Source organism: Pyrgilauda ruficollis, unplaced genomic scaffold (genome assembly GCF_017590135.1).
Source record: "Pyrgilauda ruficollis isolate IOZ18807 unplaced genomic scaffold, ASM1759013v1 scaffold167, whole genome shotgun sequence".
In the NCBI taxonomy this organism is placed as follows: domain Eukaryota; kingdom Metazoa; phylum Chordata; class Aves; order Passeriformes; family Passeridae; genus Pyrgilauda; species Pyrgilauda ruficollis.
In genome coordinates, this window is record NW_024515542.1 from 544,352 (window position 1) to 560,265 (window position 15,914).

Below are 15,914 nucleotides of genomic sequence, written 5' to 3' on the forward strand. Positions count from 1 at the left end.
CAATTGCTCTTTCTCATGTCTACAGATTTGTCCTTGGGCAGGTGAACATTAAGAACTAGCCCAGAATTGGCAGGACAGGAGATACGACCCAAGCCCTGTGGATGAAAGCTGCATCCCACCTGGCTGCCAGTTTTCTCAAGTCCTATAGCAACTGGAGACCATAGAATTGTGGCTTTTATGACTCATGAAATACACCATTATCTTTTAAATTACAGAAGAAAAATGTGCAAACAAACACATGTAAGAGACCACCTGAGTCTGAAGGCATGAGAGGAACAGGAAAAGCACTGTCAGAAGAGGAATCAAATCACCTCTGCTTCTCTTGCAAGTATTCTTTTTATGGTTGGACTTCAGGATTTTGAAGGTATTTTCCAGCCTCAATGATTCTATGAGCTAAGAAAGTATGAATGCTTACCACAAGATGGTGCAAAAGCACAGAAAGTTCTAATTTACCCACAAGACTTCAACCCATTTGGCCACAAAAAACACAAGAGAATATCCACCAGGCCAAAGAAAATATGACTTCCTTTACTTGAGAAAACCCAGCAAGAATAGGCAAGCACTTTCAAACTGTTGGCATGAAATGTTAGTGGTGTATTTCAGTTTAGTCTCCCCAAAGCACAGTGTCTTGGGGGATGTCATCCACCAGCATCATACTTCTCACTGAAAATATTTTGTCAGCATGGAAGTGTGTAAAAATTAGCTAACGTAGTATTAAATAACCAAACCCAGAGCATTTACCAGAGAAACAGAACTACCAAAGTAATAATAATGAAAAAAAAAAAAAAAAAACCAACCAACATTTGGAGGATTCCAGGGGGATTTGCAGCAATGTAGTTTGCATTACTGGGGCACTAATTGATTCTGCAATAGTTAAATTCAGATGAATCAGTACTTATTTTCAAAAGTTTACAGAGACGATTCTCACACAGTACAATACATACTACCTGAAAGCCAGGACTGCTTCGTATTTCTTGCTATGTTTTTCTATAATTTCCTATCAAGCTTTTCTCACTTCTTTCCTATCTTTAGACACACACACAGAGGGGGGAAAAAAACAACAACAACAACAAAAAAAAAAACAAACAAACAAAAAAAAAGAAAAACACCAAAAAAACCAACCGAAATCAAACAAAAAACCCAACCAAACCTAATCAAACAAACGCAAAAAAACCCCAAAGCAGCAAAATCCTACCAACCAACCAAAGCCAACGAAACAAACCCAAAACCCAATGACTAAGAGACGAGATAATTTGCTAGTTTCAGAAAAAGGTCTCTTAAGCGAAGCACAATTTTCATCTCTTCGTAGAAGCTGGAATACTGCCATCTTCCTTGGGGCGGCCGGCTGCAGTAACAGAGCACCCACCTGCGCGGAGCCGGCCCGCCCGGCCGGCCAGCAGAGCGCACAAAGCCCGCTCCCCCCGCCCCGGCTTTCCGAAGGCGGCGCCGCCAGGGCGGGGCGGCGCATGCGCACCCGCGCTTGTTTGTCACACGGGTTATAAGGCGGGGCCGGCGGCGGCGCGGCAGCGCCTTTGTGGGGACACGTCGCGTCGGCACCAGCGCCGCCCGCGCCGGGCCGGGGCTCCCCGCCGCCCCCATGAGCCGCCTGTAGGGTCCGCGCCGCCGCACCCCTGTGCCCCAGGGGCTCGGGGTTGGTTGTTTTTGGGTTCCCTCTTCCTTTTTTTTTTTTTTTTCTTACAATCTATTTTTGTACACTTTGCTATAAAACCATGGTGCTGGGGAAGGTGAAGAGTCTGACGATAAGCTTTGACTGTCTGAATGACAGCAACGTCCCTGTGTACTCCAGCGGGGATACAGTCTCAGGAAGGGTCAGTCTAGAAGTAACTGGGGAAATTAGAGTGAAATCCCTTAAAATCCATGCGAGGGGACACGCTAAAGTACGTTGGACTGAATCGAGGAATGCTGGATCCAACACTGCCTATACACAGAACTACACCGAAGAAGTGGAATATTTCAACCATAAAGACATCCTGATCGGCCATGAGAGAGGTAAGGGCTGCCCTTAACTGTGATGCTTTATTTTATTATGGGAAAAAAGCATGCATCTTTGTGTCACACCGGTTTAGCCCTGGAGAGCAGGGCATGCCGAGGGTCGTATCTTGGCGATGGAGTTACATATGGGAGATGCATTTGCAAAGTACCTGCAAGCAGGAGGACTCTCTTTGAACTACTTACCCTTCAGTACGGCCATATGTTAATAAGTTTTTTTTTCCGAGTGTTCTAATTTTTTTCTGGTTTTTTTTTTTTTTTTTTTTTTTTTGTTTGTTTGGTTTTTTTTTTGTTTTTTGTTTTTTTTTTTTTTTCCCCTGTGATATTTAGTAGGATTTGCCGTTCCGTGGGGAAAAACAGCTGTAAAATCACAGCCAGATGGGCAGCGGACTTAATTGGCAGAATCTTAATTGAAACGCAATGAAAGCTTAAAAACCGTACTTTTTGATACGTGCGGGGTTCTGCTGATGCTGTTTTGCTGATGGGGTGATAATACAATGAATTTTTCAGGATGGCTGATTACTGGCAGATAAAAGAGTCTCCCTGGCTTATTTTGACATAGCACCACCCCACGTGTAATTTTTTCCTCATTTAAGTATTACCCTCGCCCTCGTAAAAAGGTTTCATTTCCCTGGGCTGCCCCTACACCCCGCTCGGCAATGGGGGTCACCCCGATATAAAGGTGTGTCCGAAAAGCCCTTGATGAGAAGCAGAAGGAGGGGGAGGAGAGAGAGGGGGGAAGTGGTGTTGCGTAATGGAAGCATCTCTCCCAAAACTGGGGAGATGAGGACCTCCTGCTCCCCACTTCCCACTCGAGCCGCCGTGGTCTCCCCACGAAGCGCAGACCCCTTCCCCGGGGCGTGATGGAAGCGCCTGGGTTCGGGGGTTCTCTGTGTTTTTTTCTTTTTCCTCCGAACTTCGCAGCCTTTGTTCGAAGCGGTTCAATCCTGTTTGGGACCGGCTTTGGAGGAGGGGGGTGGGCCGCCCGCTCCGCGCAGATTGGCCGCGCGCGTCAGGTGGTGGCGATGACTTAATTCCCCAGCGCAAGAAAATAATGTTAAAAACCGGTTATGTAATTTTTTGTGCTGCTTGTCACCCCCCCCCCTTTTTTTTTCCCCCGAATATGCATCCTATACACTGCAGCGATGCGATATTTCTCGTTCTTTCCGGAAAAAATAATAAATGTAATTTTTGAACAACTCCGGGCGACACGGAGCCCTTCATACAGTATTCCCGAGACCAAATCTGTTGCAGAACTCGGGACTTTTTTTATTTGGTTCATGTCTCGCGCACACCGCGCTAACAAGGGGACTTGCGGCTCCCACCCGTCTCCTGACACCACCTCAGAAATCACTCACCCGAGCGTGACTTCCCGCACCTCTGGACCAAGAGCTGGTTCCAAGAGCTTGGCGACGGGAGTCTGCAGCCACGCAGGAGCTGCCCGTGGCGGGGGGAGCACGCGTGGGAGCGGGTGGGACAGGGGCCTCGCGGAGCCACTGCCGGCGGCCGCATTTCAATGACTGCCCCGAGCGCCGACCCGCGAACCGGCCGCGCCCCCCGCCACCCCCTGATTGGCCGGACGTGGTTTGTTGCCCTGTTGCTAAGGCGATGCCCGCCGCTGATTGGCGGAGTGCTGGCGGCGGGGGTGAGGGAGCAGGTTTCGCTGCCTGCCCCCAGCGGGCTGGGGCCGCTCCCCGAGGCGCTGGCTCGGCGCAAAGCCCCTCAGAGAGAGAGGGCAGGGGGATGCTCTGCCCTGAGTCTCGTCTCTGCCGCCTGCTGTCGCCGGTCCCATCAGCTGAGCGGTCTAGGCCTGGCGCGGGTGGCGGAAGGGTCCGCCCTCGGTGTGGAGCCGCGGGCCCAGCGCACGCAGTGTGTGAGAACGGCGAGGCTGGCGGCGCTCCGCGCGCGCCGGTTCAGGCCGGTCGGCTCCTGCTCCAGCCTGCGCTGATTGACAGCTCAGCACTTGTTTACCGCGGCGTGGCGGGACTGCTGAGCTGGCAGGAAGGGGCTGGGAGCCTGGCGGAGAGTAGCGCAGCCACCGCCGAAAGCAGCGCTGCCCCCCTCGGAACAAAATTAAACAAAAATAAATAAATCACACTTAATTTAAAAAATCCCAAAAGCAAATCAACAGTATAAAAGCACACCCTCACGCCGACACACCATCTCGCTTTTTCAGCACATTTTCCTGACCTACCTTGAGTAAAGTTGCATGCTGAAGGTGTATTTATTTCCACATCTCGCTGCTAGGAGGTTTTTTTGTTTGGCTTTTTTTTTTTTTTTCTTGTTTTGTTAATTTGTTTTTAAATTTTCGTTATTTGCACTGCAGGAAGTAGAGCATCGGCTCTTCTATAGGACAACAGAAACTTAGAACGCTTCTGCATGCCTCCATTAGTGCTTCAGAGGGCCGCACATAAGCTGTTCCCTTTCACTTTGTCTCGCTATAACCGCTTTTATCATTCCAACCCGTTTTATCTGCGAGGTGCTCAGTCATTTTTCACTCAATTTTTATTTTAAACGAGTCAGTGTTTTTCTGGTTTGATGTCAGAATAAGCTGCAATTTTCTTGCGGCATTTGAAGCTGGACACATAATCGTGACCCTAAACAATGGTTGGCATTCCTGACATAAAACCAGAAAGTATCTGTGCTCTGTCTGAGCAAGATCAAGTTAATGTATTAAAGAAATTAAAGGTTGAGCTCTAGATAGTATTAACTGGGCAACTTGCCATTTCCTATGCCCCTGAGTATGTCGGGTACTTTCTGGGTGTTGCTCATATACTCTTACTCCTTTCTCACACGGGTTTTTTTGTGTGTGTGATTAATGTGTGGACACTGTTGCCAGGCAGGAGATACAAAGAAGCTGAATTTCTAAATTTAATCTTAAGCAGCAGACTTGATACTGTTAATGCTGGTAAAAAGCCAGCTCTTGTTCGTTCTGACTAGCAACTGCAGTGGAAAGCAGCATGATTTCCTTTACAGACCTTGAATGGAGGCCTTGAAATGGCAGCAGTTGAAACTGTGTCACTGTTCAGAGGCAGGATTATATTAAAACAGTAACCTCTGCTTCTCTCTAAGGCAAAGCTGGCAGTCTTGCCCACCTTTCTGTCAGTCAGAGTTGGCCCTGCATTCCAGGAGTTAATAACTCATGGACTGGAGACCCTTGTTCCTGGGACATCACATTCTTTGAGTGTTGTAATGTTTGAGCAAATTGGTTTTTTTCTGGAAGAGAAACCCACACAAGGTATAAGATGTGTGCAGCTGGATTACTTTGTTGGTTTTTTTCTCTTTTAGACGATGACAATTCAGAAGAAGGCCTTCACACCATCCATTCAGGAAGGCATGAATATGCATTCAGCTTCGAGCTTCCACAGACGTAAGTACCCACTCACAGTCCTCCACACAGGGCTCTACTGCCCAACCACCTGACCAAAACTCCTGCTGTGGGTGGAGGGAAAACCTTTTCAATGGTAGTAGGAATTGTGCTCATAACATGCAGTAGAGAACATAATCTCTTTAAACGGAAGAGGTTGCTTTTACACTGATATACCCAATCTTTTCTAAAAAAAATTTCCACAAAAAAGGAGCTCACTGCTGCCCAGTTGCTCACTTCCTTTTTACTGACTGACTAGGTATTCCAGTCTATTACCCCTTCCCAAAAGGAGGGAGAGGAATTTGAACTGCCACTGAAGTCCTGCAGAGTAGCTAACTCATCCATTTATTGGAGTTATGCAGACCAGCAGAACTAGAGATAAGATCACAGTGGAATTGTTTGGGCTCAAGTCTGGAACAGATGTGGCTAGTTTACTTAGGTTTCAACAAAAGAGGAGGTTGTTCTTATTCAGATAGGATGTATGTACCCAGGGATGGCTATTAATGCAGAAAGCCTGGATGGAAACAAACTTAAGAATGGGTAGATAGAATAAGAAGAATTTTCCTACCAAATCCCATTTGTTTTAGAAAACAAAGGCAAAGCAAGAGTAAGAGCAAAAGTTTGTTCTGGTAATATAAAAATTGTTGCCCCACTCCTGTCTGAAATATGTAATGTTGGCACTGTGGATGCAAGATTGGGTGTAGTAGAGTTGGAAATACGGAAATGAGCTAAAACTACAAGTTCCAGTAAAATCAAGTACACAGGAAAAGAGGGAGTATGCGTATGGATGAAAAATGAGCCAGTGAATAAGCTCACTGCCTAATATTAAGGTTTTTTATTAGAGGTGCTGGTTTTAGTAGAATGTTTAAATGGCAAACACTTTGAAAGTTTCAAAGTTTCTACAGTTTCAAAGTGAACAGCACAGAACTTCTACATTGTTTCAGTAAGATTTTCTGGGAAGACTGGTGAACTTGGAGATTTTAAAGACAATTTAGCATTCTGTGAAAATCTCAACAGTAAGGCCAGTACTGATTTTCCCTTGAGTTTAAAGGGGCATTTAAAAAAACAACAAAAAAAAAATCCCAACCCCAAAACATTAAAAACATGAACATGAATTGTTTAGCTTGAAGTGAAACAGAGAGATAGCAAAAGACCACAAGCATTGGTCAAATTATTGGTTCTTTCTAAGTGCCATGAAAGAATACCTATTAGCTCAGTTTTTAATACTACTGGAAAAACAAAGAGTGATATTAAAAGACTGAACTTTGATGCTGCCTACTTACTTGCTATTTTGTGTCCATACTATATTTCCAAAACTGACTTAAACTTCAGAGCAACCGTGGAAAGATGTGCATCATCCTTACTGATTTTTCCTCTACAGAATATGGGACAGAACAAAAAACTAAAGTTTTAATTCCATTATTAGGAGAAAAAACTAAGCATTTCAAATGTGCACATAGTGAAGTCAAACCTGAAAGAATAATTCTAGTTAAGCCCTAGCACGGCTAGTATTACTCTCTGTGGAAAACAGGAAATGTTACAAATACTTTATTTTAATATATATATATCGGTATATTCAGAACATAGTAAAATGCAAGAAAATACTTACAAAAATAAAGAGAGTAAGTTACAGAAACTACTGTTAATTTGAAATAATTGAACTTCGAAGAAACTTTATCTTTCATTTTATGTACCGCAATAAAAAAGGCAATGTTCACAGGTCTGGAAAAACTACCTGCATCATCTTTCCTCCAGCTTCTAAAATAGGTTTCTTCATTTGACAAATTTCAGAGTAGTCTTATGATTTTATATGTATATATAAATACATATATGCCTGTATGAGTACATTCTTAGATATTATAAATGTTTTAAGCTGTCTCATCAGGTAGAGAAAGATTAGAAGGTGCTCAAAATAGCCCCTCTTCAGAACTCCATGTTGTAATATTTACTCTGCTTAAGGTGAGCCTAACTATGGAAGTGCTGAGTTACAGCTAAAATTATCCTGATGTTGAGCTACTGACCAAGTAAATAATACACAATTGCTTACAAAAGGTGATATCCAAAACTATAATTGGTTGATACTAATGGTAATTCTAAATTGGTAGTCAAAAGGGCATACTTTACCCTAGATGTGGAAGTGGCCTCTTAAGCTTAAAGAAAATCTGTGCTCTCCTGGCATTTTCGAGTACAATTCTTCAATTGATTCCTAAAATCTATGAAAAACTATAGTAGGGTAAATTGGAGATGATTTTTTCTCCCATCTTTAATCTTGAATTTTTTTGAGATACTATACATTAAGTACTACAGTGCATTAAAAATGCAGTTCTATATACTAATCACTGACTTGATCAATTGTATCATTATTAGACAGAAAGACTTTACTCAGTTTTGACCTTTGTGTCCTGCACAGACCACTTGCTACCTCATTCGAAGGCAGACATGGCAGTGTGCGCTATTGGGTGAAAGCCGAATTGCATAGGCCTTGGTTTCTACCAGTAAAATTAAAGAAGGAATTTACAGTCTTTGAACATATAGATATCAACACTCCTTCATTACTGGTAAGAATTGACAGAATTATTCATTTTTTGTTTCTGGCATACAAAAATAATGACGTTTAATAACTGAAACGATATCCATATCTAATTTTACCTAATACATTACCTGATACTTAGTCGATACCTAGTTACAACCAATCTTCTAAGTATTACATTAGTTCTGCAGCTCTGTAAGTACTGGCATTTTGAAAGCTAGGTTTTCCTGTACTGGGAGTTGCTTTACTTTTAAGATATGTAAAATGGTTTTGTCAATTTCAATTAATACTAAATTATTAAGTGTGAGTAAGAAGGAAAATTTTGAGAGAACTGTTCTTTGATTCTGAAGAAAGACACTTAAAAGAATTAGTGTGAAAGACTGCAAACTTAAAAATGCAAAGTAAATAATGTACTGGTGTACATAATTGATCATTTTCATATGGATTGTTTTCTACCAATGGGGAGAAATTATCACAATGCTCTATAATCTTTTTATGAAATGTCATTTCATTAAAATAATTTCAGTATCACAGCTCCTTTCAATGAGGATTTGAATTCAATCAGGTCTAAATTCCATCTCCGCCCCCCTCCTCCCACTCTTCTTCAAATTCACCCCCCATAGAGAGGGGAAAAAATTCTCAAAATCCATTGAAATAGGTTTCTTGTGTGTATGGGTGAAAAATCAGACTTGCAAGGGGACATTGGCCTTGCATAAGTTCTATTAAAATCAAAAAGACTCTCATTTGACTTTAATGGGCTTTGGATCAAGTCCTAAATCCTGGTGTCATGTAAAATAACAAAGTCTGTTTAATACAGATGAAATAGGAACATTGTGAAACAGGAAATAGCAGGAGTCAAGGTTTACAGGACTTCACCTTAGTTACTGTTTCTGAAATACTATACTGCACAGAGATAGACATTCTAGTTTACTGGTAAATTAAAAGTTCTTCAGCAATATGGGGGGATATGTAGGTTATAAAGCCTTTCCTTAAGCTGTGCTAAATTTATTTATGTATAAAAACTTGTTTTAAGTGTAACTGCCGTATGAAGTGTAGCAAAAAAGCAGTGTTAATGAGTATGGAATTAGAATAAGTTTACAGTTTGCGTAGTGCAATTTGCTTGAGGTTTTTTCCTCTAAATAGAACTAGGTATGCTTATCAAAGTGCATAGAAAGTATATAACAAATTTTTTTGATGTTGATTAGAACAGATTAAAAGACTCATGGAGCACTCTATTAAATGGAAAATATTGTTCTTTTCTTGCAGTCACCCCAAGCAGGCACAAAAGAAAAAACTCTCTGTTGTTGGTTTTGTACCTCAGGCCCAATATCCTTAAGTGCCAAAATTGAAAGGAAGGGCTACACCCCAGGTACGTAACAGAAGTAATTATAGGAAATGTTTTTCCTTCCCTTTTAAAATGACACTGTGTACTTAGTGACTGTTATGTAAAAGAAATACTTAAACTATTCTTACCATTTTGGTTTGCATTCATTTGCTATTTTAAACAACTAATTTTGTTAGCTTGCTCTGTCTCCATATTGTTAAAGGCCATCTGCTTTTATTGGGCCTGTGCATTTTTCTGTTAGATTTACCTCATGGTGACCTTACTCCTGCTAACATCAGTGGATATTGTTCAAAGTGTGGAGCATTGCTAGCAGCATCCAGTGTCTTATAACAATACACAGTATGTGGCAATTTGCTTCAGCTGACTTGCAAATACATCGGAAAAATGAAATGCTGCTTTTTTTCAGGTGAATCAATTCAGATCTTTGCTGAGATTGAGAACTGCTCTTCCCGTGTGGTGGTGCCAAAGGCAGCCATTTACCAAACACAGGCATTTTATGCCAAAGGGAAAATGAAGGAAGTCAAACAGCTTGTTGCCAGCCTGCGTGGGGATTCCTTGTCATCTGGCAAAACAGAAACCTGGAATGGCAAACAGCTGAAAATTCCACCTGTTTCCCCTTCAATCCTTGACTGTAGTATAATCCGTGTGGAGTATTCACTGATGGTATGTTGGATTGTTTCATTGGAGCATGAGTAGTTTCCATGATTCCTTGCAAATTGCTAACAAAGCTTTGTGAACCGCTAACTAGTTACAAAAGAAATACATAGCCTAGCATTAGGTGTCCTAACAATAATTCTATAAGTAAATTCAGTTTAAATCTTGCACGTTCTAAGGAAATGTGTTACAAGTATGTGACATTTCCATGTGACGACTTGTGTGAAGAGTATAGAGCTGCCTTTGTCTTGGAGGGCTATTTGTCTCCATAGGGACATTGGCTCTGAAATGAACAAAATGAAATTTCAGCCACTTGTGAAAAATTACATGGCTGGAGATTTTAGTCTAATAATTAGGAAGTGCTCACACAAATCTATTTTTAATGTATACTTTTTTATTGTTCTTTAGGTGTATGTGGATATTCCTGGCGCCATGGATTTATTCCTTAACTTACCACTGGTCATTGGCACCATTCCTCTACACCCATTTGGTAGCAGAACTTCAAGTGTAAGCAGCCAGTGTAGCATGAACATGAATTGGCTTGGTCTGACACTGCCCGAAAGACCAGAAGGTAACCTGACAAAACAAGTCTGTTTTGATTTTTGTGTGCTTTATTCATTGCTGTCATGCAAACAGACACAAATTACATCCTTCATAATAAGGTCCATAGAAGGTCCTTTGTGGATGTTTCCTTGCTACCTGCTTGCTCTCTGCAGGAGAATGGAGTTCTCCTCTTTGCCTTCGTCTCTCAGGTGTACAAGCAGTGGAATGCAGCTGCTTGGAAGCTGGTACAAGTGAAAGCACAGAATGCCATTGTACCTGGGCAGAATTAATTCTGCCTCCAGTATCCCAACTGTATCCTTGGTTGTAAGTCAGTGTAACCTGTCAGAGTAGCAGTTAAGGTGACGTTTATCATCCTTAATAGCCAAGACATTGTGAAACCATAATGTAATCCATTTCAGTGGGAATCTCTTTTGTCAAAGGAGAAGCTCTGTAGCTTCTCTCTTTTTGCATATAAACATATGGGGGTTTTAATGTACAAATCCCAGACTGATGATGCAGTCCAGAGGAATGCAATGTTCTGTCATTCCTGCCTGTAACAGAAATTTGATATTCTGAGTATGCTTTAAATTTGAAGGTGATAATTAAGCCTCAATGAGCAATGGTCAGTCTGCTGTTGGATTTGAGCATAGTTGTAAAATAAACTATAGCAACCTACCCTCTTTTTCACGTTCAGTAACTGTGTAAAAGTCACAGAAGTAATTTATCTAAATGCTGGTGCATTTTACAATATAAAAGTTTAATATTTATCATGTTATATGTTTTGTCACGCATAAGAACTTGTTCAAACTGCGTGTGCCTTTTCCCTGCAGCACCTCCCAGCTATGCAGAAGTGGTTACGGAGGAGCAACGGCAGTCCAGCCTTGCACCCTTAGGTGTTTGTGATGACTTTGAGAGAGCGCTTCCAGGACCACTGTTTGCGTACATCCAGGAATTTCGTTTTCTTCCTCCACCCCTCTATTCAGAAGTAGGTACCTCAAAATATAATTATGAATACACTGTTTCTTTGAATTCTGCCATGTGGAATAAACATAAGAAACTGTTTCTGCTTTGTGAAAACCAGGACAAATAAGCAAAAATATGAAAAGGTGAAAAGGTAACTTAGCTTTAGCAAAGTGCAGATAAATTGCATCAAAAATTTTCCAGGATTCTTCACTATTGTAATGCTTCATAGAGATTCTGAAATCGTTTTGCACTCTCTCAGCAAATTATTGCAGTTATATATGACATTAATGAATACCAACGTTTTCAGACTATAGATGCAAAACAAACTGTTTTTCACCTCTGATCTAAAAGTACTCTGTATTTTTAGCTCTTTGTATGTATTACTTTCAGAATTTCCATGCGGAGAAGATTCAAAGGTGTTCTTTCTGGCTCAGGTTTCTCTAAATGCACAGTTCAAATGTTTCTGTCTGCAAGTTCACTTCTGTGAAAGTCACTCAATAACTGGGACGCATGTTCAGGCTTCAAAACCTTCAAAAGCCATGTTCATATTTTTCAGGGAAAAATAGTGGTATAGGACAAAATAAAATAGTGTCCTTTGGCTAAATCTTGCCTGGATCCACCCACTCATGATTGTTTGTTTTCCTCTTGAAGTACTTAATCTGCTAGTGAATGAGTGCATGGCATGTTTTTTGTGTCTCTTCTATAACATAAGCCTAGAATACAACTCTGGAGCTTTTCATTTTAGGTACTCTAAATATTTAGAAGTCAGCTTTTCCTTTGTCTTTTTAAAATAACTGACCAAACTATATAGTGTCCACTTAAACTATACTTCCTATTGAGTTTTGGAGACCTAGGTTAGAGACCATGTTCTTCACCTCCTTCCTTTTGTTGAAAGGAAAAGGTGGTAATGTGTGGTACATATGAACTTCTGAAACATTGTATGGGGTCTTTCAGGATTCATTACTTACAAATTAAGTAGAAGAACTTTTTACTAATAATTTTGTGCCATTTTAAGTAAAATGTCTTCCAAAATCAATTTCGTATTTTAAGCTGCATGTTAACGTGATGGGTCTGGTTGTCTTAAGCAATAAATAATTTAGAACATTTGTGCTACTATAGCAGATTTTTTACAATTTTTTATTACATGTTTGTGCTTATTCTTAAGCTACCATCAATGTGCCGTTTAAAATGTTTCACTATACTTAGTAATTTTCAATTCAAAGTTTTATCTAATTTTTAGAGATACTTCAGTTATCTGAGTAACTTTCAGATTGGGAATAGCATTTATCTCTGACAGTCTTGGACTTAAAAATTTTGGTGTTTGGATTGATTTATTCTCTAGCAATCAGTACTAAAAATACCTTGGGTTGTTGTGGTTTCTTCTCTTTTGTTTAGATTGATCCGAACCCAGATCATCCCACAGACGACAGACCATCTTGCCCTTCTCGTTGAAAGAATCCATAAGAAGCTGACTTGACTTGGGTTTGGAATCATACCTGTTGTGTTGAAGGTCAAGGCATCATAGTGGAGACACACTTTCAAAGAAAGTGGGTTTGCTCTTGCCTGTGTGGTGAATAAATGAAAACAACCTGTGATCATGCTTTGAAGCCTACAGTAACATTGTAGGACTGCTCCACATTCTTGAAGAACTGAGCTTTCCCCCCTCCTTCTTAAATACTGGCACATACTAGGAGCAGCCTTACTAACCTACAGTCATGTGTGTCCAAACACCCAAACCACATTAAGAGAGGTTTGGCTTCCTCTTACAATTTGGAAATTTGCACATGCTTATTGCTTACATTGTGCGGTTCAGTGTCACTACAGCTTTTCCTCATTTACGCCGGACAGTTGTTACCCCTTTCTTATGTCTTGTGGTCCGCACAATAAGGAGCAAAAGAAAGCTTTGACAAAAGAAAGAAAGAAACAAACAACCCAACAGCAACAGACTTTGACAAATGCACTGACTTTTCTTCTTTTTTTTAATTTAATGTAGCCTGGACTTTACCTGCATATGCACATGCTCAGAATTGTCCTAGTAGGCTGATCCTGTATCACCTCTTCAGCTTGGATCCTATTGTGGATTTATTTTACAAACATCAAATGCCTTCAAGCCAATCCTACTTGCTGTATGTTTTGCAGCCTACTGTAGTAGATAAGCAACAGATATGGGGATAGGGTGGGAGGGTGAAGAGTTAATAGAAAGAAACTAATAGACTTTGTCAAGATTGTATACTTTCTTGATTTTTTTTAAGAATTTGTTGCCTTTCTACTATTATTGCAAAGCAGCATTTTGTTACAGACTGCCTAAAAATCACTTAATCTCAGGTGAACTTATCACTTGCCAAACTGTTGGAATGCTATTTGGTTTTTTATGTTGCACTGTTGAATTAGTTCTTTTTTTGTGTTTGTGTTTTGTTTTTTGTTCTTTATTTGAGAGGGAGATCTGGAATAAGGACATACACAAAAGTTATGAAATCCTCCTCATTCCCATTTCTGTTTCTGCATTATAAAAAAAGATGTTCAAGTTGTGAAGCTCTTAAAAAAAAAAGGCACAAATGAAAGCAGCACCAGCAGACACCAGCTGTTCCTCAAAAGACTATTAAAAGGAAGTGGTCATACACTGTCTAGATTCACAGGCAGATCAATATCTCAAGTAGTAGAGATAGGAAGGGAAAGTAAATTTATTTTTATATATAGCTACTTAAACACCAAAAATGCTGTATCTGATGAGTCTAGTAGAAAGTATATTTCAAACTGCAGGAAAAGCTTCTTTTATGCTAAGAGCTCAGTTTGTGCACTTTGTATTACCTTCAGGGTTCATGATACTGTACAAGATTAGAAGTATAATTAAAGCAAGAAAGATCAGTGTTACCACCATACTTAAATATGAGTTAGGTGGAAGTGCTTTGATAACTGCATCTTTCTTTGGCACTCTCAAGAGCTTTAAAACAAACAGAACTCTGAATTATACCATGTATTCATCCAGAATGCAACAAAACCATATGGAAAGAGCACTTGCCCTTGAGTGTGCCCCAGGGAGAAGAGTGCAATGGAGCCATTACCTGTGCTAACAAATACCAGTGCTTAGATGCTGGAGATGTACAATGGAAGTCAACTTTGCTCTTCAGAAACTGTGGAACACAGATCACTGACGAAGGGACACTGTTCTGGTCTTGAGTATTTGAATAAATCAAGATCTAATCCATCAAATACCTGTCTCCTTGTGCAATAAAAAAGCTCTGAAGAGAGTGGGAGAGAGGAGGCTGGTGTTTCTGCATGGTGCTCATTTTTAAAAACTTTTGCCTTGTTTTTAAGGCTTCATAAATGCGACAAAATAGGCTTTTCCATAAGTGGCCTTTATGAGAACATGAAAGATCATTCATGTTTCAAAAATGACAACAGGGTGATAAAATACAAATGAGTCGCGTTTTAAGTGATTCAGTTAAAAGGCTTGGGCTTTGAGCGGGAATATTGGCAAGAGGGAAATTGGATGATGCTACTAGGCCAATTTTGTGGATGTCCCTTCCCTCTACCCTCTCCAACCAAACAATTTTTAATGCTGATGGGATTGTTGGTATAAAAGGGCATTTGGTGGTTTTACTTTTTTTTCCTTTTTTTGTTCTTTTTACAGACTAGGGAACAATTGCTGATATACATAGCATTAAAGTACTTAGCACAATACAATGGAAAATTGCACATGAGGCAGGATTGACCAATTTCATAGTAATTGACTTGGCATTACAGCCTTTGTGATTAGAATGAAAAATTGTATAAGCTTATCAAATAAAGACTTGCAGTTTAATTTACTCAGAGGCATTACTCTCCCACAAATATTGGTCAGTTCTCAGCATTATAAAACTTGAGGTTCACAGTTGAAACCCGGTATTTGATAGAGAATTCTGATCTGAATTAGGAAAAAGTAAGTAAAATCCAAACATTAGAGAAACAAAGTGCAATATTAAATGTTTGCTTTATAGATTATATTCTATGGCTGTTTGTACTTTTTTTTTGTTTTTAGTTTTGGTGCTGAATATGTCCTTGTAGACTCTTGTTTTAAGAAAACAGTATGTGGAAAACAGTTTAATTTTTCCTATTGCTCTTCCTTGTGGAAAATAAACTTTTGTAAAAAAAAAGGGTTTTAAATGTTCTATCTATGTGTAAAATAAAAAAACCCCAAGTATCACATAATAGAGGAACTTACTGCAGGAAAACATATATTGCTTTCTCAAAAAATAGAAAAAAAAACTATTTCTAGAACTATACCACTGAGTACTACTGGAGTCTAGTTTCGGGATCGTATCTGTTTTATTTACATGACTGAGCTCATGGGGCCAGGTCCCAGATGGGAAATGCCTTTTTAGGACTGTGTATCGCATTACAGCTGCAGTGACCCTGTTTTGAGGTGTCTGGTCCTTTGCCTGAGGAGGTGACACAAATATTGGGGGAATAGGAGGAAAGAGGGGAGTGACTTCAAAGGTCTAGTTTGCAGCTGGAGCTTTTAC

General features: G+C 40.3%; 1 protein-coding gene across 1 annotated transcript; it reads left to right on the top strand.

The window, feature by feature from the left end:
* The first annotated feature begins 1,522 nt into the window (after positions 1 to 1,522).
* ARRDC3 (arrestin domain containing 3) lies at positions 1,523 to 15,674 on the top strand. The gene is made up of 8 exons (XM_041463581.1): positions 1,523 to 2,010; positions 5,299 to 5,380; positions 7,788 to 7,935; positions 9,174 to 9,276; positions 9,659 to 9,915; positions 10,315 to 10,477; positions 11,280 to 11,434; positions 12,808 to 15,674. Exons 1-8 carry the CDS (start codon positions 1,731 to 1,733, stop codon positions 12,862 to 12,864), a joined length of 1,245 nt encoding a protein of 414 aa, XP_041319515.1. The 5' UTR covers positions 1,523 to 1,730; the 3' UTR covers positions 12,865 to 15,674.
* The last annotated feature ends 240 nt before the right edge of the window (positions 15,675 to 15,914 follow it).

What these genes read in the sequence shown, in the direction of transcription:
- ARRDC3 (XM_041463581.1), top strand. Translation starts at nt 1,731, where the DNA reads ATGGTGCTGGGGAAGGTGAAGAGTCTGACGATAAGCTTTGACTGTCTG. An exon ending in CCTGATCGGCCATGAGAGAG is followed by an intron (nt 2,011 to 5,298) that starts GTAAGGGCTGCC and finishes TTTCTCTTTTAG; the next exon opens with ACGATGACAATTCAGAAGAA. An exon ending in AGCTTCGAGCTTCCACAGAC is followed by an intron (nt 5,381 to 7,787) that starts GTAAGTACCCAC and finishes TGTCCTGCACAG; the next exon opens with ACCACTTGCTACCTCATTCG.